This window comes from Ceratosolen solmsi, unplaced genomic scaffold (genome assembly GCF_000503995.2).
Source record: "Ceratosolen solmsi marchali unplaced genomic scaffold, CerSol_1.0 scaffold7, whole genome shotgun sequence".
In the NCBI taxonomy this organism is placed as follows: domain Eukaryota; kingdom Metazoa; phylum Arthropoda; class Insecta; order Hymenoptera; family Agaonidae; genus Ceratosolen; species Ceratosolen solmsi.
Genome location: NW_011948413.1, coordinates 16133215 through 16160406, shown reverse-complemented (window position 1 = coordinate 16160406; position 27192 = coordinate 16133215). Strand labels below are relative to the sequence as shown.

General features: G+C 33.8%; 2 protein-coding genes across 5 annotated transcripts in view; both read left to right on the top strand.

The window, feature by feature from the left end:
- LOC105367561 (protein groucho) overlaps positions 1–19507 on the top strand; it is a 169149-nt gene extending 149642 nt beyond the window's left edge. For 3 of the 4 annotated variants that reach the window (XM_011506320.1, XM_011506317.1, XM_011506318.1), the window contains exons 8-13: positions 11691–11816; positions 12442–12730; positions 13147–13405; positions 13566–14162; positions 15011–15293; positions 15632–19507. In XM_011506320.1, coding sequence (XP_011504622.1) covers positions 11691–11816; positions 12442–12730; positions 13147–13405; positions 13566–14162; positions 15011–15293; positions 15632–15739 — 1662 coding nt within the window. In that variant the 3' untranslated portion in view covers positions 15740–19507. The remainder of the gene's footprint in view (positions 1–11690; positions 11817–12441; positions 12731–13146; positions 13406–13565; positions 14163–15010; positions 15294–15631) is intronic. The other variant, XM_011506319.1, reaches the window with a different exon arrangement.
- A 2008-nt stretch (positions 19508–21515) lies between these two features.
- MBD-like (methyl-CpG-binding domain protein 2) lies at positions 21516–25622 on the top strand. Its single transcript, XM_011506316.1, has 4 exons — positions 21516–21897; positions 22812–22953; positions 24224–24469; positions 24984–25622. The coding sequence occupies exons 1-4, from the start codon at positions 21758–21760 to the stop codon at positions 25080–25082; spliced, it is 627 nt and encodes a 208-aa protein (XP_011504618.1). The 5' UTR covers positions 21516–21757; the 3' UTR covers positions 25083–25622.
- The last annotated feature ends 1570 nt before the right edge of the window (positions 25623–27192 follow it).

The following is a 27192-nucleotide window of genomic DNA, read 5'->3' as shown; positions in this document are numbered from 1 at the left end:
TTTTACTCGCTGCTGCTCATACCGCTCAAGTTTTTCCATCCTTTTTTCATTTTTCTTTTTTATTCGGCCGCGTCGTTTCTGCTTCTCGCTATTTTATGAATGATTTATCAGAGCATATTAGAGGCACATCGTAAATATTATTCACAGACATTTCTGTACTTTTTATATGCGCGTCTCGTGTTTTGAAAGATATTTTGTTACGTTGATTACGATTAAGGGTCCCAAATGGTAAACATTACGATATTAATTTTATTTATAATCAAATTTTTTATCCTTCGAGAATCAAAAAATAAAACATTTTATTTTTACGTATAATTGAACGGTTTTCTTACCCTTTTTATATGAAAATTTATTAATCAATATTTCATATGCAAAAATTGATAGTGACATATTTTTGATAATCTTATAAATATTGGCTTTCGGCTGAGGTACGCCAACATTCTTGATATGAATTTCTAAAAGCGGTTAACCGTATTTGTATTCTTTTACGACTTGAAAGACTCAACAGACCCATTCATATACAGGGGGTGAACCAGTAAAGAAAAGTCTTTTTCGCAAATTTTCGTATTTAAATGTCAACATATCCGCGAATACAGTAAAACCAGTCTTTATATTTTTCCCTACCACCCTTCCTGCTTCCCTCCCTCACGGACGCACCTACACATACGCTCTCTCACTCTCGTGCGGCCGTGTGTTTGTTTGCATCGCCTACCTGTCGGTCCCTCTTTCTTGTTCTCCGATATACCAGGCACCAACAGCCTAACTACTTGCCAAAAAAGGAAAGAGCATAAGCGAGGGTATTGTTTGCTTTAGTCTCCCGCGGTTACCGCGCAATTAAGGAAACTCCCGAGCAGAACAAGGACAGGGAGCAGGGAGAAAAGTAAGAGAGAAGAAGATAAGGATTGTGCACTGTACGGCACACGCGATAAAGCAATCGATTAAAGCCCCCTTTCCGCGAGCTCATCCGTCTAATCCCTTAAGCAAGCGCAATCAGTTAACTCCCACCTTCTGTATCCATTCTCTCGCCCCTGTAACTGCCCCGCTGCTATTTACTACGATCCCCAACGAATCCCTACTGCCATCGTCTTCGTCAGTGCTAATATTCGCTTTACGCCGCGTTGGGAAATGCGGACACGGCAAATAGAGGCAGAGAGGAGTTGCCTCTGCTGCTGCTACTGCCATTACTGTTACTGCATCTCCCGCTTATATACGCGCGAAAATGAGCGTCACTGGGGTACAATCTTGTATGCCCTCTTCTCCTCATTCCATTCCCAGTCCACCCTCATTCCGCTAGGGATTTGCGGGATTCTCGGTGACACTGTTACTGTTTCTGTTTTGATCATCTGTTCTCTCTCTCCCTCCCTCTGCATTATTTTAATGAAAATTAAGAACTACCTTGTACTTATTTATTTTCCTCGCCAAACAAAAATCTGTATTTGGAAAAGATATCCATAGAATTTTACATCATCATATAAAGGAATAATCTATAAATTATATGCATACTCTCTCTCTCTCTCTCTCTCTCTCTCTCTCTCTCTGTGTTAGAACAATCTCATATTATACAGCACATTATACATATTAAATTACATATTAGCGACAATTAAGTAAACTAAATATCTATTGAGCATTTGGACAAATTTAGGCGTACAATTTCGCAAGAAAATGTTCGTGTTCGCCTGGTATTTTCAATGAATACATTCATGTCCAACGCAAAAACTATATTGATTGTTTATGAAAGTGCATTAAGAAGAATATGTGAAAATATTACATACTGTGACGGAGCCAAAGATGATAAAGATCGATGAGCAAGTAGCGAAGAAAGCTCAAGAGAAAAATAAAGTAGATACAGCTATCGACAAAAGACTGTCAAACTTCGGAAGTCGCCAATGTAAGAAGCTCTTGAAGGCGCTTCGAGTACCGTAAAGGCGACAACTTTGATTACTTCTTTTCTTATCGTAAAAATATTGTCCACCGATTATCAAAGATTATCTATTTCCAATTGCAATCGTCTTATTTTTGTCAGGATCCTTCCCTTCATCTGCAACTCAGAACGAACGTATTTCTTTGCATATAAGTATATTTTCTCTTCTATCGTCATTATTTTCTTATCATTAAATTAATGATTGTAGGATTAGTGTTGTCTTGATTCCCTTAGGACTAGCTTAAATAAGCTTAAATAAAAATTATATTAAATAATATACATTATACGAAAGCTGCGTTTTTAATTAAAAAACTTAAAAATTAATATTTCGCGAAAAAGCTAGTGACTAATATTATTTAAAATAAATTTGAGTAATTTAAGTGATGCTGTAAACACAAAATCTAATTGTTAACATAGCAATATTGCATTCTCATGTCTAGCAATCGATTCTTATAAACGCATAAAACGATAATGGAATCGTTAAAATATGATCACAATGAAAATTTACCGTCGCCAGAGTTTTACCAGGAAAAACGTTTACAAACTCATTATTTTAATGAAACAAACAAGCCTGGCAAGATGGAAAACGTATCGGTGCATGACAACCCTTTAAAGTTTTCCCTTCCTTGCTCTTTTTATTCTGTTTCGCCGTCAAGGAGTCACAGACACCGCCTCCACCTCCTTCTCTTCCTTATCTCCCCTTTCACCGCAAACTTCTTTCTTCTTCGCTTCGCGCACAATAAGCCCGGAAGTAACTTGAAGCTGACGATGCGGAGCCTCCCTTCGTCTCCCTCCTACATCACCGCCACCATCGCCCACTTGTTTCCTGTGTGCGTCGCACGTAGCAGTTTGCAAGCGAGGCTGTTTCACCAACAGCCACCGACATCCCGCAGTGTTCAAGAGTAAGTAGAAGGGAGGAAAAGAGATAAGACGAGTGTCAGGAAGCTAGGCAAAGATGTTATTCAGGAAAGGAAAAGATGTAACACAGTTGGCTCGCACTGAAAGATAGAGGAGATGCAGTGGAGATGACGTTTTTGCGAATTTTTTCTAATACTAAATTTATCGCTTCTCTTTTTATCTCCGTGTAATACTGTAGTCGGGTGAGTATAATCTTGAATTCAGTGCTCATATTTGTCTTTTTCTATCATATCTGTATGTTCAAGCTATTCATATCGCTCCTATAGATTTTGTATGAAAAAGTTCCATAGATAACTTTTGGTATTTATTTTCATCTATTATTGGCATTGTATAATCAACATGTTTATTACTGTTTGTTGACAGTAGTTTTACACTTATTCGTTATTCCTATGTTACATTCGTAAATTATAATTATAAATACTATCAATTCTTATGTATAATAATTAAGATGTACAACTATATCAGTATAGATGAATAAGGGATTTTCTAGTAATTACATTAAGAAATCGAGTATGTAAGTAAAGTAGGAAGTAAAGTAAGAAGTAGATCTGTAAAATGAGGTAAGATAAAAACTTACTTAAATATTAAAAATTAGCGAAAAAAGACTTGCAACAAATTATTAAACATATTGAAGTAGATAATAACGTTGCCATTATATAATTATATAAAGTAATAGAGATGCTCATTTTCGTAAACTCGTTTTCAATTTAAAATAAGCCAAACTTAATGGTTTGTAATTTTAATTAAATGTTAATTCGCTAAATATTGATGAGATAGTGTACTGCCGTAAATAATAGAAACGTTTAATTAAATTTTTTTAATAAGTTACGTATATGTCGGGAAAAAGTGTTTAATAAATCAATTTGTCGATTGATTTATCTATACTATCAATTACCAGTAATTTTATAAATAAAGATACGAGTGTTAATAAAAAAAATTTGTTATTGAAGTATAAACAACGGATTAAGATGTTACACACCATGTTTTAAATAGGTTATTTAACCAAAAAATAAAAATCAGATACTTTCGCAACAATATTGAATCACGTACGCCTTGTGTGTCCGATTTAGTAGTAGGGTTAAAGCTCCAGAGATCAGCACACGTTTGAAAAATCTTAGGTTGCGAGTTCGAGGGTAAATAAGCCAAATGCTAACATCGTCGGCAATGTTGGGCTTTTCACGAGTATCTGGACTTCAGTGGCACGTACCTTTCGGCTGTTGAGAGTCGCCCCGGGAAAAGCAGACTTTAATGAAACGTAAGAAAGGAGCTGTATAATGCCAGACATATCACGCTGGCTGCGACGTCGGTTTCGACATCAAAGAAGCCTCCGGATTATCCGCGAAGGAAGAAAGGCGGGATAAAAAAGCAGAGCCGGAGAAAGAGCGAGAGAGTACTAGAGCGGCAAAGCTGGGAATTGAATGTTTGAGGTCTCGCGTGGTGAAGATATATCCGCGGGACTTGTGTGGCTTTTCCACCGATGCGGAAACTTTTTGCCACCATCGGCTTCTCTTTCCTCTTACACTTCGCATTCAATTCTCTTCGTTTACCCCCTCACTGCCTTTCACGGCTTTGCGTGTTCTGACGCTTGAAGAGAAAAATTTCGTAACGGAAAGACATGTATTTTAGTTGGTTATTTTTACTGCTTGTTACAAGTACAGCTTTTGTAACCACTATAAAAGCAACATCTTCATATGTTAGTTCAGTGTGAAAAGATTGTGCAGATGAACGAATATTAGAGGGCTATCATATATGAAATAAACGATTGTGTCTGAAATTTTAATAAGTGATATAGTTTGAAACAAAGTAAATTACAGCGTTTTATTTTAAATTCTACTATTGTCATGTAAAGAAAATTAAAAATTTTGACTTGTTAAATTTCTCTAAAATATTTATTACATGGAAAAAAAGTATTTGATCTATGTTATAATGCCAGCAACAACTCTCTGTGTTAAATGGGGTTTAGTCAACCTTATCCTCTTCAGTTTTCCTTAGCTGCGAAGAAGATTCCCATAATGCAGCAAAGAAAAAAGGATATCCCAGGACGAAGATAAGAACGAGGACAATATAAAAAGAAAAAAGCGAAGCTCATCACTCTTATAGTATTACAAGATGAAAAGTCAGTCCGTCTCACGCATTTTCATTTTCGCAGGGGACAGCGACGGATACATCTTTCATACACGCCAGTTATTATCGGACTCCTCGGACAAAATGTTGTCTCGCCATTACCTGTTAACGAGATTCGTCTTGTTCTCACTTGGTCTCCCAGCTGTAAAAAGTACGCGGGTAGACATTTTTTCCCTTGTGACTTATCTTACTACTCTCTCATATCTCTTCGCTTGGACGAAACTCGAACGATACGCTTAATACAACTCCCATAGGACTTCTTTCTTCATCTTCGGTTGTCTTTTATCTTTTTCTTATTTGTCCCTACTTGTCCAATACTTGAAGCTGCTTGGTCATGTTCGCGGATACGTGCGCAAAGCTAGAGAGAAGCGCGTTTGTTTTTCCTCTCACTTACTTAGTGCGGTATTATACCTTTTTAAGAGTTGTCAGCGATTTCCTACCCTGCAACGGAAACGTCGATTGGTAGATAATTTTACATTGCAATCAGCCAGAGTCAGAGAGAACTCTCCACTTAAATTCTTAATTGAGTATATTTAAATTTTATTTGCTCTTATCGAAGAGGCTAATGCCACTAAAAATGCATACTCTGCGCACTTAATTATTTATATTCATTTGAACGTAGTATTATATATAAAATTATGGAACGTTCGAAAGCATAAATGTTTTATAAAGTTAGAAATTTATTGCAGTGATTAAATTAATGAAACCGCTGGAGGAAAATGTTAACTGCAAGATTTGAACCCTGAAAACGAATTGACACAATATTGGTATAGAAAAGAAAAAAATATTTACGGAGATAACATGCGTAAGAAAAATATGAGTAAAATCGAAAGCTCAAAAAGATCCGAAGCTTATTCACATCGTGAATTCCGAACAAACTTATTCTCGTTCAATCGTAGAGAAAAGCGACGGTGAGAAACCGCGCGATATCCCCGATCCGATCACGGTAGTATAACGTAGAGTCGTACGACTTTGCTGCTCTCGCCTGAGGTGTCGTCATTTTACTGGTTCGATGTCTTTTCAATGTATTTTTCTTACCTCGTTCTCTCACTTTTTTTGGTGTGCTACAGTTTTCTTCGATTTTTAGAAAAGCTGTCTCCCTGAAGCTCGTGTATTATGTGAAAGCTCGTCGCGACACAGCTTTATGGAGATTGCATACTCTCGAATGTGTTGTGAAGGGAGCTGAAGTAGCTTTGTGTTAATTTGGGATTGTTGACTTCAAGCTTTTCCCCTTTATGTATTTTCAGTATGTTTTTCAAGAAATTCCAGCTAAAAGCCATATCTTTAATACTTTTGCGTACATTACCATTTAGATATCGCGTTGCTCACATCGTCAATTATTTGGTTGAAATATATTTAATTCAGTAGGGCTCGAATGGGATTCTACTGCATGCATTTAGAGAATTAATTGCACGACCTCTCATTAGCTCGTATCAACGTAATCGAGCCACGACCTACTCACTGAATATAAGAGAACAAAAGGCAAAAAAGAATTATTCGTCAAACTATTTTCATTGTTTGCTGAGCTAACTAGTGTCTAAACAATAGATTGGAAGTTTAAGTGAAGGACACTAAACTTAGTTGAGTATCGTTGCTCAGTGTATCATAGGTATTACGGAAAAATATTTACATTGGTACAACTACTAGGTTTATATTGATAATTATGTTAAGCAAAGTTTTATTGCATTTAATCCTTTAATTATAATATAATATAATAATATTATACTGAAAATAAAGAAAAAAGAATGCGGGACAACTGCAATAAATGATTAGAGCTGCAAATTGTTGTAAAAATGTCGTGAAATAAGTTGGTTATCGGCACTTTCGTATACCACATTTAAGACACGATCGTCGAAAATCAATAAACTGCAAACCAGCAGCAGCTCCAGGCCTGCCTACACTATAAACCACGCAAACCTTTCTCTTTCTCTATTTGCCATTACAATACTAGAACGGTGAACACGACGACTACGACACTACCACTACACCGTCACCACTACTGCTACTAATACCGGTACCACTACTACCACCGCTGCTACTACAATCTTAATAAAAAGCAATTACGCAGTGGAGCTACAATTAACTCGGCAGCGGCGGCAACTCTCTGACAATTCTCGCAAATACCGCAGGACAAGTACGAGAGAGGATACCATTATTATCTCTCTCTCTCTTCTCTCTTTCTCTCTCTCTCTCTCTCTCTCTCTCTCTCTATCCTCTCCCTCGTTTGCTTTCTCTTTCTCGTTTGCTCTTCCCAAGTGCTTGCTTTCCACGGAGTATGTACAGTCAAGGGGTGGAGATACGAAATGTGAGGGAGAGAGATAGAGGGGGAGAAGATAGGAAGTGGAAAAGCTCGTCGGTGCAAAGGCGTCGAGGTAATGGAGCGCAAGGAAGTGAAATAGCGAGTAGTAGAAGAGAGACCAAGAGAAAGAGGAGGCTAAAAGACCGGGGAGCCACTACCATTGGGAGAGATGGGGGTAATTGAGAAGAGGAGATTTACTTGGGCGTCGAGCAGTCTCTGTCTCTCTTTTTCTTTCTCTCTTGCTCCATCTATCACCGTCTCGCTTTGTCGGTGTTGTGCTTCATCTCTTGCTCTCTATTCATTTATTATTTACAGAGATCAGGTGAATTTTTTATTCCATCTAATTTAAGGGGATGTAGCACTTTTATTTTTATCATATCATCTTACAAAGCGAAAATTGAATTTTTATTTTTAATTTAAAAAATATTTCAAAGTGTGAAAAAATGCATTATCATTGATATCATAAATATAAATATAATTTTATATCATTATTTATAAATATTATAATTCATTTTGAATTTCTTTATATGCCAAGTATTAATATGTGATTTGAAGTTTTTCACTTTAAATAAAAAATTACGCAAACAAAATATGTGCAAAATTTTATTTATATCTATAAATATATAAAGTATATTTAAATTTATTTATTAATTTAAGTTTTCAAAACGTCATTGACAATTGAAGTAAAACAAATTTGAATTACAGTAATTTAACATTATTACATAAAAATCCATTTTTATTATAATCAATCGATTAAAAGAAATCCAAAAAAAATTTTAAATTTGAATCAAGGTTATAAATTTTATAATTAGTATTCAGCTGTCATCGTACTAATGTCTCTATCGTTTGGCTTTATGATGCATACAAATTATTACAATCTTATAAGAAAGCTAACTTATAAGAAGGAAATGGCTGAATGTGAAAGTATTGTATAATAAATCCATTATTCTATTCGGTCTTTCTCGCTCCCCCCCCTCCTCTTTCTCTCTCTTTGTGTGCGCGCGCGCATGTGTGTGTGATACGCATATATGTACATATATTTTATAAAACGATTGTATCAGATTATTGATTCCTTATTGACGAAATAGAATCAAAATCTTTGCACTAAAGTTAATTAAGCTGGATAATTTAAATGTTTCAAGTATAACATGATAGATATAGTAGAATACGTGAATATATTAATTTAAATCTACGACTTTGTACGAAATTATCGTTGACTAAAGTAGAAACTATGAAGATAATTTAATATGATATAGTCTGTCGACAATGACGCAAGGGTAAAGTATCTTTGAGGAAAGAGAAAAAAAAAAGGCTACAATCCTCCAGAAGCAAATTCTCGACTTTCCTTGACAAGTCATTCGCAAACTACGGAAGGGAGGACGTCGCGCTCTTGGGGAAACGAAGTGAAGAAGGGTTTGGTTTATGGGTGTACCGACACAAGCTGGTTGTAGGTTCGCGATGTGGTAGCAAAGATTGGGGTATCCAAGCAAACTATACACACCCCTTGATATCGACTTCTCGACACCGATGGATATCGAGGGCTGACGCCGAGGGAAACGAGCCAAACCGACAGGGTCAATAGCGAAATTGGAAAGGAGCATGTAGTGGTGGTGACAAGCGGTGGTGGTGATAGTAGATGGTAGTGATAGTAGAGGTGGTGCTTTTCTCCTCTTTCGTTGCTTCCGTTTCGATTTTTCTTTTTACGGTATTCGATGACGTTTTGGAAAATTTATTTTTTAAACCACCTTATTTTTAATTTTTTTTTGTACCCCAGAGCTTTATCAGTACACGGTATCTGATTAATTTTTATTTCATTATTATATTTCTTTTATATTATCATTGAGAGTATATTATAATACTAGTTGGTTTTATCATACAATTTCGTTCCTTCTTGATTAATGAAAAATGTCACTGATTAATTATAATGGAATGAAATTATTTAAAACAAATTTGAATTCAAAACAACGTAAATGCATATAATAAATTTAAGTCTTATAGAAGAACATCGTTTCGCCATTTTACAAGAGCGCATCCTACGAATTTTAAGCTTTGAGAAGCAAACAAAAGGAAAAATAAATCTTGCGTCCTATTTCGCCTACTCAGCAAAAAACTTTCTTCTCCAATTTGCATTGGAAAGGCGATGACAGATTGAACTGGGCATCGAGCGATTCTCTTTCATTTGTACAGGATTCTCAAAGATACTTTCTTCTGTTTATTTGGTCACCGTTGTATGATCCTAAAGAAATTGTACGACATGTATGGATACATGTATTTCTTCATGCAGCTAGCTGATGAAATCCTTTTTCTCATTCGAATACGAAATAAAAAGAAGAGAAGAAAATAGCTTTTGCATAGTTTGACCATAAAAATGTCGAAAGGTTCTATGGACAAACTGAAGTATGATTGATTTTTAAGCTTTTTCGCGGTACTTTTTACAACTTTAAAACAAAAATGGAACTCATTCCATATTATTTTAATGAATTCTGTTAAAAAATAATTCAAATATATGTTTAATATGGAAAAAGTTTATCTTAATAATAAATTTCTACGATATATAATGAGAAATTATATAAAGAATTAAGAAGGATGATATTACATAAAAATATAATAAAGAATTATTTCAATAAATATAGAAATATAATATTAGGTATAATTATTATAATTAAACAAATGTATAAATGTTTTAAATTTCATAATATAAGTAAGTTAAAGAACATCGTGGAGAAAAACATTGCACATAAAAGTATTCAATTATAATAAGAAATAATAGAATCTTATAGAAAAAGAAAAAAAGAGAGATCTTTCGAAACTGACATTCAAATTCAAAGGTCTTTGGAGAGAACAGATTACATAAATATAGAAAGAAAAATAGAGAAAGAGAAAAAGAAGTGCAGGAAAAGCTTGAGTGTCAGAGTGCTTAATTAAGTGCGATCAATTCAAATGACCGAAGCTGGAGGGAGGAGATCGACGGGGGAAATTACCATAGCGTTTAACAAATTGCATTTAAAAAAATTTAATGCTTTCTTAAAGTTGATAACTGAGAATAAAGGAACTTATAAATATAATGTTTTTTTGCAAGAAAAATTATTTAGTTTTTTGATAGTTTAATTAACCATGATCGCATTTGATTATATTCAAATTTATGGGGTTACTGCATTATCAATATCAAATTAAAGCAAGAGGTAAAAAGGCAAAAATATCATTTATTTATTTGTATAATTTTAAATAAAAAATAAATGTTTTGTGACTTTACATCAATCAACTGAGTACTTTTTATTTTATGAGGCAAACATACGTAATTTCAATGTATAATAAACGGGAATTAATTAGAAGGAAGTCGAAATGAAATTTACCATTATACAATTAACTAAAAGCCATATTAATAACGCATCGTAAATAGCAAAATCCTGCCGCAAAGAAAATATTCAAAAAGTCGACGAGAGAAAAGTAATTTTCCAACTCTGGTATAAACAAAGCAATCTGTCAACGGCATAAAGACTCGTTGATTCCTTTCGATTTTCTCGTTTACACCATTCGGCGAAATAACGTCGATCTTATTTATCGTTCAAGTTCCCTGATCGATTCCCCATCCTTTTCGCGCATCCTTTCTGGCTTCCTGTTTGGCCGGGAAAAAGGAAACCCTCCGCCAATGTATTATTCTTCCTTCCCCTCGACCATAAGAAGAGGGATAAAAGCGGGCAGCATAAGTAATTCGAGAGTGCGCGAAGCGGACGAAAAAGCATTTTATTTAATCGACACTGCTAGGAAATAGAGCACAAAGAAGTCTCGGAGCAGATAACTTTTTCGAATAATTCGAGGGTCTCTGTAAATTCACATCGACTTGGTGGCCTGCGTCTTTTACTTTTTTCGTCTAGTATGGCAGTAGATCGAGCGAAACAACATCGCATGATCGCTGTGATCGTAAAAGTCGAGGGTATAAAATTTTCCTCGCTTATTTTCTTCTCTCGACTCGTATTAAGTTCACGTGATGTTCTGCATAACATCCTGGTAAATCTTTGTATCCATCTTTTGACGGGTATATACTGTTTCTTTGTTATTTCTTTGTTAAATTTAATATTTAAGCGTTCAACTTTGCCCTTTATCTCTCCTAACCACATTGACTCTAGGATATAATGCTTGTTCGGTGAAATACACTTTTAAGGAATTGTAATTTATACGCACTATATTTGCCATTTATTTGCCCTGCAGAAAAATTAGAGATTTAAAAAAGAAAAAAAATACTAACACATAATTAGGATTTACATTTCACAAATATGATTTCAACGTCCAATAAGTAAAGTTCTGTTTAACGATAAATCTGCTTTACCAGTTACAATCATTTCACAACCCATGAAATACTTATAAATACCGTATACCATTCGTATCAAGAAAGAAAACTAAATTGGTCTTTGATTATTTTTATTATAGAGAAATTCGATATCGCCGGCTGAACGTGAAAAATACAGCAGGCCGCGTAGTACGCCAGATTCACAACATCACGATCACATCCATCTCAAAAAGTTAAAGAAAGAGCAGGATAAGGATATAAGTCACGTAAGTGTCACTCTCAGTTCATGTATAAATTTTAAAATGTTTTTCCGTCTCTTGTATACGCCGTTCTGCGTGATTTATTCACTACTTTATATATCTAATAAATTCTTAAAATCTTACAAATTCAAATATTCATTTCATAACGATGCATTATTCAAGTACAATAATTTTTTACTTAATTTTTTACTCACATAAATAAAATAATAACCTAGGTATTTGAATATATCAGATCTTTTTAACGAAAGTAATGATTTCAATGCATTACTTTGTAAATCATTTAACAACAACCAGTCTTCTTTCCAGCCTTGCGTAAATCATTTTATTTATACATAATATTAACTATAGATATTTGTTGTAAGTTAATGGCGTTTAAAACTACTTCTTTAGTTTAAACATAAAAAAATAATTAAATACCTTCTTTTTAAACTAAATTTATTCGGCGGTTTAAAACGTACAGTGCTTCCCTGACATATTGTATACAAAATGGAATAATATTGAATACAAAAAACGAACGAAAATTGAAATTAGCCCTAGTAAAGCTAAATTCTTCTAAAAGCTTTTAACCAATATAATTACAAAGATGAACCAACAATAATCCACACGAGCAACGTGATTCTCTTGCCAACAGCAGAGTGACGGTGAGAAAAGCGACCAAGACCTTGTAGTGGATGATGCCAGCGAGGATGGACGCGGGGGTAGCCCTGCAGCCAATGGCACCTCTTCTCCTCGAGAAAACGGACTCGATAAACTCGGTCCGTCCTCTGTCTCGCTTGGCGGCCAAGTGAAGAAGGAGGCACCTCCACCATCGCCCCGAAGCGGCACCAGCAGCAACGCCAGTACCCCGTCCGCCAAAAAGATGGAAGAACGCGAGAAGCCAACCACACCGATATCAAAACCTGTCACACCCACCTCTGCAGGTTAGCGTCGCTATTTACTTAACTATCTATCGAATTATCCCTTTTGTGGATTTATTCTGCCACTGGCTAATAATATTTATCAACGTGGTAGGTAGGTAAACGCCATGTATCTATACACAGTTCATATACTTTGTCAAATGTAACATCAGCATAAAGCCGTTCTCTGTGTATATAAAATAATTAATTGATATCGAGTACTAGATAATTTCTTGTCTAGTGTATAGACATTTAACAATATAGTTTAATATTTTATGTTTATTAAGCTGACATATTGATTTTCAACTGTAAAACAAAGTTGGACTTTGTATATCTTCCTTTGTTTTAACAACTTCTCCTTGGCCGAAAATGTATTCACCTCTTTCGATTATCGTTAAGCGTTGTCGTAGTAATGATCAATCACGTTCTCTATTTTTTAGGTGGCAGTAGCTCAGGATCAGGCGGCCTCAAGTCCTCGAGCTCGAGTAAACCCCTGGTCTCGGCCTCGGCCATAGGTCCATACCCGCCGCATTACCCACCTCCACATCACGCACCCGCGGGACCCCACGTCGATATGCTCGGATATCCACCAGCAGCCCTCAACGGCTATCCAGCAAGACCGCCCCTACAGCAACTCTACGATCATCACGGGAACATGAGGGCGCCCCTTGGACCCCTTGCCGTTCCTGGTGGCAAACCGTAAGTCTTTGTATAGTTGCATGACATTCTTTTATTTCAGTGGATTCGAACAAAGATCGAATCAAGACGCATTGAATCCTCGCTAGATAATTTAACTCGAAGATATCATTGGTCATATGCATAAGAGCTGCCCTGACTCAAATTTCCATTTGTATTTTAGGGCTTATAGTTTCCATGTGTCGAGCGAAGGTCAAATGCAGCCCGTGCCCTTTCCGCCGGATGCCCTGATCGGGCCTGGAATTCCACGCCATGCGCGTCAAATTAACACCTTAACTCATGGCGAGGTCGTATGTGCCGTAACGATCTCCAACCCGACCAAGTACGTTTATACGGGCGGCAAGGGCTGCGTCAAGGTCTGGGACATAAGCCAGGGCGGCAGCAGCAGTGCCAAGCCCGTATCTCAGCTCGACTGCCTCCAGCGCGACAACTACATCAGGTCGGTGAAGTTGCTGCCCGATGGGAGGACCCTCATTGTCGGCGGTGAGGCCAGTAATCTCAGTATCTGGGATCTGGCCAGCCCCACGCCTAGAATTAAGGCTGAGCTTACCTCCTCGGCACCAGCCTGCTATGCCCTTGCGATATCTCCAGACTCCAAGGTCTGCTTCAGCTGCTGCAGCGACGGCAACATCGCCGTCTGGGATCTGCAGAACCAATCGCTGGTCCGGCAATTCCAGGGCCACACAGATGGCGCCTCTTGCATCGATATTTCTGCCGATGGCTCAAAATTATGGACCGGTGGTTTAGACAACACCGTGAGGTACATTATTTCTATTGAAAGTAACAAAGCGACTAGCAGAGAATTTAAAAAGAAATTTGTTATACGTACTAAAATGTCACTTATCAAAATTTTAATTGCGACTTAACTCTTAAGTAAATATATTTCGTGAGATGGAATACCATCAAACATGTACTGAGATAAGCATTTCAATTTTATGATGTTAAAAATTAGAGATAAGCGAATAGTCATTTATAGAAGAAAATTCTTGCTATACAGAACGAGAGGTTACTCAACGACACGAGCTGAAGAGATGCAAAAAAACAAACCGTTGAGTTTCATAATTTTGCTGCACGATAACGCACTGCCACATACAGTGAAAGCAACTCAAAAAGTTATATATTACTTGAACTGAAAAGTTCTCCCTCGCGTGGCTTATTTACTACACTCAGACCCTTCAGATTATTACTTTTCCGCGTAACTTCAGCATCGCTCGGTCGATTCACAATTCTAAATATTTAAAGAAGTCGATTTAACATAACCAATATTGTTAACTGAATACTCAGAAGTTTTAAAGTCGGGATTAATTACAAATTCTATGTAATATTAGTATTGTTTATAAGAAACATCAAAATTAAATATAACTTTAATTGCTGCTCTTAATTATGATATCTTGAAATTTTCAAAAACATTAGAACATACTTTTATTTACAAAGTAATATCTGCAATGAAATTAATGAAAACTAAATTAATTGTTCTAATGAGAACAATAAAGAAGTAGTTATAGCAAATATTATTCATTAATAAATATGGAATTATAATTATCCCTAATAATAGTAATTTCATTTGGATTGCACATAGTAAAGCATATAATGGATAATTTATTTAAGGTCGTGGGATTTGAGAGAGGGCAGGCAATTGCAGCAGCACGACTTCACCTCGCAAATCTTCTCGCTGGGCTACTGTCCGACAGGCGAATGGCTAGCCGTGGGCATGGAGAATTCGAACGTCGAGGTGCTTCACGCGACAAAGCCCGACAAGTACCAGCTGCACCTGCACGAGTCCTGCGTGCTGTCATTGAGATTCGCGTCCTGTGGCAAGTGGTTCGTTTCGACCGGCAAGGACAATCTCCTCAACGCCTGGCGCACGCCTTACGGAGCATCGATATTCCAAGTACGTTCGATTATCATTTTCTAGTTTATGTGTGAGTTAAATGTGATTTGCGGTGTTTCTTAACGTAACAATATTTAATTGGCTATCTTTTGTAAATAACTGTTATAACTTTTCTTTAATTTAATTAAGCTCTGGAGAAAAATACGTAAAGAAACGTAATATGCGCATTTGTATATATTTTAATATGTAGCATATAGCGTATAACGATAAATATTTTTAAAAACAATAAAATAAAATATCTGTAACTTTTAAAACTGTAGACGTCGTTGCATGTGCTGCCATAAATAAATAAATATTTTCTACTACTAAATGTACTAACTGCTTAATGTTTATTTCAGTCAAAGGAGTCTTCTTCGGTACTAAGCTGCGATATTTCGACGGACGATAAATATATCGTGACAGGATCAGGAGACAAGAAGGCCACTGTCTATGAAGTGATTTATTGAAGCGCCGATGCGACTGTTAATATATAAATAAAAATTAGACGACTAAGCTTGTTAAGATATTTATGAAAGAGCACTGTATCCAGAAATATCTCGCGTGCGGGCGAAAGTTTCTAGAAGACTTGATAAAGTAGTGCATATTTTACAAAAGCAAGATAAGAAAGAAAGGGAAAAAACATTATTAACCGTGCGTAAAAGTCAACGGTGCTAATGTCAAGACAATGAATAATAAAAAAAAAGTAACGAGAATGCCATGCTTAACAAAAACGTAAAAAAAATTTTAAAAAAAAAATAAAAAAATCTGAGAATCGATAACGTAGATGCAAGTTCGAATAGCCGAACCAAGTCATTCTTTTAATTTTTCAGTGTTCACCATTTTTACTCATTCGAACCCTTTTATTCTTTTAATTTCGATACCAAATAAAGAAATAACGGCATCGACCAAATTCCGAAAACTGCTTTGCCCTGACTATAATTAAGAGCGACACTACAGTTACTTTATAAATCTATAATATGTAATGAAAAAAGATATATAAAATTCGATGACACAGGCAGTTATTTAATATTGTATAAAATTAAAAGAAAACTTATGTATTTGTAAGTAGAAAGCGCGCTGAGAAAAGAGATAGAGAAGAATGCGATTGTGTATCCGCGAGACCGATTTCATCGACACTTTTTGTCGCGTGAAAATCGAATTTGTAAAATAGAATTTATTAATTTCTAGGTGCGAATGCGATTGTGTGTTTATGCCGATATGTATGCGAATGTATATTAAGCGAATAAAGCTACAGATATTTCTGATGCTCGAGCCCAAGGTTATAAGGAGAGCGATATTAGATTAAAGTACAGTGTAAAATGCAAAATGAAAGTCTGCCTGCTTGAATGCAGATCGAGTCGCTTCTAAATTATTCGTGTATCCTCGTGAGAAGTAAATGCGTTAGGAATTAAAGTAATATACGAGTTTTAAAAGAGAATAATAAGAGATCGTGAAAGTAATTTTAAGTAATTGCATATTGCTACGAAAACCATACAATTTCTTACGTAATGAATAACAAAAATTAATAAATATAAATATCAGTAATAAAGAAAGTTTTGCGCGCGGTATCGGTAATCGCTGTTCTAGATAGCGTCAGGGCGCATAGGCACAAATACATACAAGACGACTATGCTTATAATCAGCATAAAAGTAAAATGAAAAGAAACATGTAACGCCCCTCACTACGAGATATTTGACTAAATATTTTTATGACTGTCATTGTAAAACTGCTCGTTCGAGGGAATGCAAGGCTAGAAAATGATTTGAAAATATGATACCGAAGATTTTGCACTTTTATCTAATAGTACATACGCTTCTTTCGACATGTTAATTTAAAATAAAGTGCGTTAATACACAATACTTATCACAACTGCATAATTGTTTGATTACTATCGTTCGATAAAATTGTAAAATCTAAGATAAACACATGAAAATGAAACCTTGAAGTGCCTCGAACGATGCTAAAGGCCCTTATAAAAGGTATTTAGATAGCGCAATATTGTTCAAAGCCAGTTGCGAGTTAGATGCAGATACGGATATATTTTGTTGGCATTAAAGATAGGTATCTTAAGTAATGGAGTTGTAAACGTTCTCTGTACTGTTATTCCCTTCAGGAGGTAGTATCTGTCGCCTTCTCTTCTTCGGTGATTTCTAACGCGTAAACAGGAAGTTCAGGAGTTTCGACTCTTCGTTCCTTACAGCATCTTTAGATCTGCCTCAAATGGTCGACTCGTATCTTTGATCAACTTCAGATTGGAATAGAATAATTGGTGTTTATGTTTTGCGTAATCCGTCCTCCGACCATGCTCAAGCGAGCTTGAGGTAGAGGCTGTGGACGGAATTTGGAATTGACAACGTCATTTATGCTTAAGCTTAAATCATTAGAACTAACATTCTTAATACTACTAATATACAGAGTAGTATCACTATTTATATTACGTACTGGATTGCGACTAGCTAATTCTAAACTGATGTTATGATCTGTAACGCCATCGTGGTTAAGGAAGTCAGTAACGTTATTATTCCATAGCAACAGTGCATTGTGTACTGTCGAAGTACAGATGTTACGGTCACCTTTGTCTCTTCCAATCAGTTTCAAGATATACAGCTAATATATATCAATATTGATGGATACTCAAGACATTCAGAAGCAGTATGGGACCGATTGAAAAGATGCAATTAGCATGCTTCTCGGGCTAACAAAGCTGATATAGCGCTTCAAAAATATATTATTAAAGAATATGTGGTGTTAGCAGGTCATTGCAACTCATTGTTATATGTGCACTCTAGGTTGCGATAGATCGTACAGCTGCAATTAATCAGCTGATATCATTGAATATTTATCTAAAGTATATGGAATACGAGGAGTCAAACTGAACTGGATATCATACATCGAGTATAAGCTTTTGTAATCTTCGCAGTACGCATCTGCTACTATATAGATGAAAGTGAAAACGTACGTGATACACAGAAAAGATTCTCTGAGTAATGAAGGATATGCACCAAAAGAGTGATGGAAGCCTCGCGTGTGCTAATGAAAAATAAGTGATTTAATTGTTTGAGTATATTCCACTGTGAAGTAATGCAAATTATAAGGTATCTAGAACAAAAACATAAATCGCAAGAGAGACAAATTAAAGTCTTTTTATGGACTTGAAGTATGTGATCTCTTGTTATTAATTCAAGCGGGTCATACAATAATCAGGACACATGTCGCATTATATGTATTCTGCCAAACTACTTGCTGTATATAGATAAAAATTCACGGATATGACCCTGTTAATTAAAATCTTCATTTGTTAAAGTGTCAAAGTTGTACAACCATGTGTATATATTCTTCGTCGTCTCTAGAAATATAGGAGGCGAAGCTACCACTGTATTCAAGACAATTTAGTCGACTCATAGGGCAATGACGATCCCGTATGAAATTGGTTCAATTTCAATAATTTCACCCTATAAGAATCGGTTGAGGATATTAATCTTAAATAATACGGATAGCTCGAATGGATAAGTGTAATAAATACTGTAAATGGAAAGAAACGCATTCATCTGAAATAAATTTGATTTAACAGGTGTTAATACAAACTACATAAAGTAATAACTAGCAGTCCAATGACAAACTACCCTGGAAGGATTGAGATGTTGTACCCAATAACGTCGAAGTGTTTTACATCGGATGAGACTAATATTACTAGAACAACATACACGCCTCTTGTTGGGAGAATCAGTTGCAGAGAATGTTGCGAAAAGACCTTACGCTGGCCTGTGTCGCGTTATTTCTCTTATGGTTAGCGTGAACCTGACTCTCTACCAACGCCATTATAGCGTCAGTGGGGGGTAGTACGACCACTTCTTGATCGCGCTTATATTTTGTTACAGGAAGACACAAATTATTACATAGCCGTGATCGTGACAAAATCATTTTGACACTTCTTCTTTATCAGCAAAAGGCATAACTAGGTTTTAAGTATACAAAAAGAGCTTAGTGCCGAAGTTTTATAAAGTTCAAATAATAAAAATTTATAAAGATGACTTTGGACGATCACGGCTCCGATGAATAGACCAATAGAAACAACTATACCTCAACAAGACTTAATAGATTATTATTGCTAATGAAACAACTGTACAAATCAATATTCTTTTACAGCTAAATCAGGGAAAAAATAAAAATGAACAATGAAGGAATGCAACATCCGTAATTCGATAAAATATTATTAAATATAGACTCACTTCAATCCGCATCTATTAATTGTCACACTCCAAGCTTGCTTTTTTGTACTTTATGCTGGCGAACCATATTCTTTATCAACAACAAACCTTTTGTTCTGAAGAGCATTGTTAAAGGGCAATGAAGAATTTTTTTCCTGTAAGCAGAAAAAGTAATCATTTTTCAAGCACACAGACCATGTTGTTCCTACAGCTACGCGAAAATTGTTTCTTTTGGCAATTAAACTGTATACATGTACGTATGCATAGATGTGTCGGCTTACATATTTATGTATATGTGTGTGTATAATTATATATATATATATACATATATATATATATATATATATATATATATATATATATATATATATATATATATATATATATATATATAAATATATATAAATATATATGAAATTTTTAGTTTCATATTTACGTATCATTATCCTAAATTCAATCCTTCCAATATCATATTAAAATAATCTATACCAGAACATTTAACACTTTATTAAGTTAATGGATTAATATTAAGTTTAAAATTTTCTTTTGATATATCTGTCCTAATGAGATAGTTCCTTCAATGTATATAACAGCTCACTCAATAATGCATTAAGAATTACACGGCTATATTTTCATTATTATGTCAATTTTATTATTTTACATATTTATTTTGTTCAAAAATATGAATTATTTTATAACATTGAATTTTATATTAATTGTTTTTTGTAATTTTAATTTTAAATTAATTGTAAATAATAATTTTATATTATTTTTAAACATTTGCATTTTAAATTCTTTAAAAAAATTTTTTAAAATTAAGCCTTATATTTTATTCATTCAAATTTAATTAATTTATTTTTATAATATGATAATATGAATTTACAATAAATTTATTAGAACTAGTAAATGGAAATTCTTATGCAATTTCCAAGAATTCCCCCCCCCCCCCGAGACTTCCAACGTTTTTTACAATAATCGGCATACAATTTTTGTACAATTAAAAATTTAAATCTATCAAACGTTATATAAATAACAAAACGCGTTATTATCGTTCTATCTGTTAAAAATTAAAAAATAATAGTTTAAAAAAATCTTTTTCGACAATTGTAGAAACTTTTTTGAAAAAATTGTCGTTAAACATTCAAAACGTTTGAATCGCTCCTTAGAAAACGATGCCATATAAAAGCCCAATGAAACAAACTACTTTTTTACAGCATTTATTATATTCTTTTAAAATACGTATTTAAAAGGCATATATCTCATATTCAAATTCGAGCCTTCGAAATTAACAAAAACAGTAAGTATTATTATTCTCTCTTTTCTGAAATTTTGAATCTTAATAATAATTACGAATTAGCAAACAAATTTTCCCTTAATATTACTTTTTCATTTATTCTAATTGAACAATAGAGCTAGCATTATCAATTGTTGCAGAAATTTTATTTTATTCAAATTTCCTTCGCAAGTAGTCACATAATGAAAATCAGAAATCCCCAAACCGCCTTTAAACACACGTACAACTTATATTGGTGAAATAACCGCCACTTACAATACCTTCTCCACATTTCTAGTATGCACGCCCACGCTCATCACTTTTACAAAAATTTTACCGCAAATTAAATCCTAATAGTCACTTCGTACTTTTAAACGAGCCTACGCGCGCGACCCTGTTTGGACTTGAATTCGAAGTTGGCTCAACCAACCGCCGAAGCTTTCAAATTCCTTCCTAACGAGGTGCTCCCTGTCGGCTAAAAACATAAGCAAACGAGTCTGGCGCAGACGAAAATTAAAGTCAATGCAATCCGCTAATTTCCATTCTATCTACCGTAGCGCAATTTTCTGCTTGACTGCGAGGCTTTTATTGTTCCCCAGCAAATTGGAAACTCCCGTACTCATCTTTGTGACGCGCAACGTTACAACGCATCGGTAGAGATTTTTCTTCCTTACGTGCACGCTTGGTTGGGAAAGAGCGTAGCGCCGAATGAGCTAGAGTGGAAAAGCAGTGGAGAACGATTAGATGATAACGGAAGGTCGACGTGTTGCCCGAACGCGCGGAGGGGCGCCCCGTAGGCTCGAGCTGCCAAGCCTCGATCCGCGTCGGTCTACAGAAGCGCAGTTCGATGGCTTAAGGGCGCACATCCAGGCCAATATGGCCGCGAACGCTTTTCTCCCGTCGGCGCTTTAGGCCGAGGCTCCAGCGCTTTATTTCGAGGCGCAGCTACCCGTGCGTTTACGCGCCAAGGCCAGAATAGAAGTGTAATCAAAGGGTATCAGCGATGAATATGTCAGTGGAGAAGAAGAAGTACCCCTCGGCCTTGCCAACTAATTGGCCGAGCCGGGATGAGCAGCCGCCGCGGAAGAGTCAAAGCCAACAACAATTGACGTCCACGGGGAAGGTTGACGTTTTCTACTACAGGTAATTGCGTAGTGCGTAGACACGCGCGCCTTCAATTCCAGTGCGTGTGCGAGGAGCGGATATTTATTTGCGAAGGTGAGGTGTGGGGCTCCGGGAGGTATGATTGCTCGCCGGTTTTTCGAATATCGTGTGATTGGGTCGTAAGATGAATGTTCGCCGTGATTTATTTATTGCTTCTGGGTAAAGAAGCCGTGGAATTTGCATCGCTGATAGGTAGTGCTGTTTATTATGCTACCTTCATTCATTGCCCATGAGAGTTGGACTTGGTTTTGTACTCTATAGGCTGTTTATGTTATAAAGTCCAGTGAACAATGGATTGTAGATCAACTTATAAAATAGATTAGCAATATTTTTAATAATAGTATTGTGATGAGGTTGCGTTCCTTGGAAAGTGTTTATAGATTTGGTTCCTCTGATTTTACATCACAGTCGAAGGTAAAAAATACACCACAAACAACAATATAGTTTGTAAAATCTAAAGCTTTGATATTTATATTGAAATTGATGCATGGATTGAAGGAAACATGCATTGTAAATGGAGAAAAGTGCAGTACGTTGCGAGTATATGACGAATGGAATGTAGTATTTAAATAATATCTTAATGATTGAATTGATTTATTTATTATAGTTATATTGTTTTATAAAGCAATCGCTATAGAATTATTTTCAATGAGTAAATATATGTTTTGATTACTCCATATGTGTATGTGCAAATATATATATTGTAGTAGTTTTTAATAGATTTTAATAATATTCTTATTTCAACTGTATATAATATGGAGAAAGTGTATAATACATCGAATTTATTAAGGCGGAGTATCGTAGAGATGAATTTTTTTTTGTTTTTGTTTGAGGCAAATATTGTGTTTGACCTATAGTGTTTATAAATTTGTAAATATTAAATTTTTTTCCAGTCGTGGAGTAAGAAATGATGCATCACTGGTACCACCGATCAGGCAAACTGCATCGATTTTCAAACAACCAGTAACTATTTACAAAACACAAGAAGGCAAAGTTAAAGATATAAAACATGGAAATCAAGAAAAACCCAAACAGGTATGAATATTATTGTTGTAGTTGATTTATAATCATTCGTACAAATCATGGCATTCATGCAAAAATTTATATTCAATAAAATCCATGTGGGCAAATTTTATTTTCTGCGGTAGAATAGTTCCCTTTAAGTAAGTCCATAAAATTAGAATACAAAACGAATGTCTGAAAATAAATTGGCATAAATTTGAAAACTTCATTTATTCTTCATATTTTTACTATATTACCTGTTCGTTAGTATTAAATTCATAGATTTTCTTGTTACGTATATGTTAAAAATCAAGATAAAATCAATTATTCAGTAATTTTATATCATACAAAACTCTGATCATTCATTTAGGAAGGAGCCTATAAAACTGACGGCAAACACGGCTCCAAAGACAAACCTAAATAGGTAACTTTTGCAGCACGTCATCATTATTCAAATCTATTTTTTTAATCTTTGATTCTTGTATGTATCGCTACATTAATCGATTTTATCCAATAACCAATATAAAAGAATTTCATTTTAATTGTGTCCTGTCATAGATGAATGAACAATGTTACAAAAGACTTTGTTTCAATAGCAGTAGAAGCAATCGTTGCAGTGCCCTTTTTAAAGTGTCACAGAATATATTATCTCATATTTTTGCTGAAGTGTGAAAACTTTTACTACAATGACATATAATATTACGTACAGATATAATTACATTTCTTGTCGCGAATTTAACAAAATTTTATAAAAATTTTATCTAAATATTTGGTTAACAACTGTATTATGATAATGTCAAATTTAAAATTTCAATTAATATTTGAATGATTCAGAGGCATACAATGCCTTACATCACAATAGATTTGTATATTATTGTATAATAATATTAATATATAAAAGACAATATTATTATTTGTAAAGTAGGACTCTATGCTGATAGTATTTACCTTTCACATACATCAAGGATGTAAATTTAATAATAGTTATTAATTAAAAATTAATAAAGAGAGTTTAATTAATAATTACTTAATTGAATAATTGTTAGTTTATTATAAGACATAATATGCAATTCGTAAATGTGTTAAAAGACTCTAATATTCTATTTGTTTCTTAAACATACATTTGGACTTATTATAATTTATTTAGAATTTATAATTTAAATAATTGCGTGCTACTAGATTACATATTAAAGTATTATAGAAGATTTGATTTTCTGGTCTTTCAAATTAATTTTTAATAATTTTGGGCATCATTTTAGACAGTAATTTTTATAATATATAAAAAATCTTGTACGTTTTGCAGCTATTCTGGGAAAAACGTCTGGAGGGTCTCAGAGCCTGTGATCCCGACGGCTACGAATTCGATGGTATGGACCTACCAAAATCCCTCAGACCGGTTGGACCTTACATTACCGAGGAAACGTTATTACAAAGTGTCGCTACTGCCCTCCACGTTTCCACGCAGCCGGTTACCGGTCAAATGGGTCCAAAAACTTCACTTGAGAAGAATCCCGGTGTCTTCCTCAATCCCGACCAGCCGCTCGTTCAGGTATTACATGCTACACTTGGATGGCTCAATTTATAGCAACTTTACGCTAAAATCTTACCATTTGTTTATGTGTTGTGTAGCAAGTGTGACTCTCAATACTGGTTTTCTTATTTAATTTTGCCCTTATGTAAATTTTTTTCTAATGTATTTATTTATTAATTTCCAATGTAAAGTATTTTTACGGAGGCTAAACTTTTATTATATCATTGAATATTATATCTTCGACAAAAACTCATAAAATTTGAATTAACTACCGAACTATATATAAGTAACAATCAGCCAGCATTGGCTTAATAATACTAAGTTTTTAAAAAGAACACAATTTCGATCAAAATAAAATAATAAAATAAGAATTTTAATAATTAATAGAATTTAATATAACTGTAATTAAACAGAATTTAATAAAATTTTCAAAAATTTGAAAAATGAAGAAATTTAAAGTATTGATCATCAATGCAATTAAATATTGTAATGTTATTGAAATTTGTTTTCATAACATAAATATTAATTTTAGGCTGTGTCGATAGCAGACGAAGATATCAAACGACAAGAGGAAAGAGTAGCTATCGCAAGAAAAAAACTGCAAGAAGCATTACGTTCTATATACGCGTAAATTTAGGTTACTTCGTCATTCATTTGCTCATACCATCAGCGTTTTTTCTCCTACTAGCTCGTAAGCGCGTTATAAAAATATGTTAATCGTCATTGTAATAAATATTTTCTAAAAAAATGGAGAAAAAAGTACCTTGGATGGGTAGCAGAAATGCAAGTTAATCCTTCCTTAAAGCCTCATTATACAATTCATTCCTGCATCTTCATAGACTATATTGTATAAATATTGGAGGCAAGTGTTGTATGAGATTATATAATTATTGTAAATAATGTTAGAAGATGTGATTTTCCAATACTAACGAAGAAGCAATTGCGAGTCGTGAGAATAAAATGAATTTAATATCTATTTATTTACATGATACGTGGAGAGACTGAGAATCAATAAGATATATTTATTAATCGCGTAAGATTCTTCAAACGATGTAATTAAATATTGAAAAGAAACCGTAATGTAACAAGCTACTTTCTTTTGTATAATAAGAAATTGTTATAAAGATAGTAACTTATTCTTGTGTTCAGCAAACAATTTATATGTATCGTAATAAAGTATGTACATTAAATAATTTTTTACAGTGTAATTATGATATTTAATTATTACAATACAACTAGAAAATCAATGAAGTTCTCATATTTAAATCCATATGATTTTATTTAAATAATACATTATGTACTTTCAATTAGTAAGTTTTATTCATTAAAAAGAATTAGAGATTCTTCAAACTCTAATAATTTTTTTAAAAAACCAACAATAGCATGCCTTAATAATCATTTTAATTTCAATCATAATCTATTGAAGACTTAATTCTATAAAATGAAAAATCTATAGCGTAATAATATATTAAAAAATACATTTCAAATAATATACGCCAAAAAATTTATATTGCTTCTTTTCGTTATCCAATTATATTTAAAAACATTTTAAAATTTGGTAAAGATCAATTTGTAGATCTGTAGATTCTAGACATAAATACATTTCGGTGACATCCAACATCGATTACATTAGATTCAAGTAATAGCGTGATTCAGCTCTATTACAAATTATCAAATTATGTTTGTAAATGTTGAAATTGTAAAGCATCTGCACATAATTAATAGTAATACAAGTTTAATTTATCATTTCAAAATAAATTGAACTAGTCTTTTATTAACATTTTAAAAATAATTATATTGTAATTTGTTAGTTAATTAAAAATGGTTTAAAGTTTTGTGTTTTATATTTCTTAAAGTGTGTAATTTGAAATACAGTGTGAAGAAAATTAACAAATTTGAATTTAATTATAATAGGTTTTTGGATTTTACTAAAGTGTAAAAATATAAATAAAATATAGAAATATTGCATTTTTTATATTGACAAATTGACAAATGAAATTATTCAAACTTTTCCTCTGTAACTACAAGGTAGAAAATAAAATAATTTTTCATATATATATAAAAAAAATTGAATATGCAATAATTTTCAGAATACTACTCATTCAAATTAAATATATATAACAGAAAATTATATTGCTTTATACTACACATGAATACATGATTTACTAAGATGTTTGAGTACGTTTTAAATTATCAATACTCAACTGTAGTGAGTAGTAAAGTATATTTATATTTATAAAAATATATGAAAATTATAATTTTTATGAAGATATTCAGTTTATCACACGAAAAATAAATTGTGAAATTTATTTCTTAATATTTCAAAACAAACATTTAAATGACTGATGGTACAAATGAGGATGATTTTTATACATAAACTCGAAGAGAGAAGCAAGTAATTTATTCTTTCTAATCAATTATTTATAATTCATATTAACATGCTATGTGCTGTGAAATCTATTGAATATAATCAAAAGTGAAATGACTGATATAAAGCATATAATATAAATAGGATAATTATACAATATTTAAAATTAATGGCTTCATTAAGAACTTTCCTATGAAGTCATGTCACTAGCGACTTAAAAATAAATCTAATCTCGAGATCTTCATTTTGGTAATTCAATGAAGTAATTGTTACGGTTTTTGATAAATCTTTGTTGTGCGTATTTTTTAGTACATATTTTCTAAAGGTGTTTTTACGGTTCTATGAAGAAAACTGCTTCAAATGAAATATTATT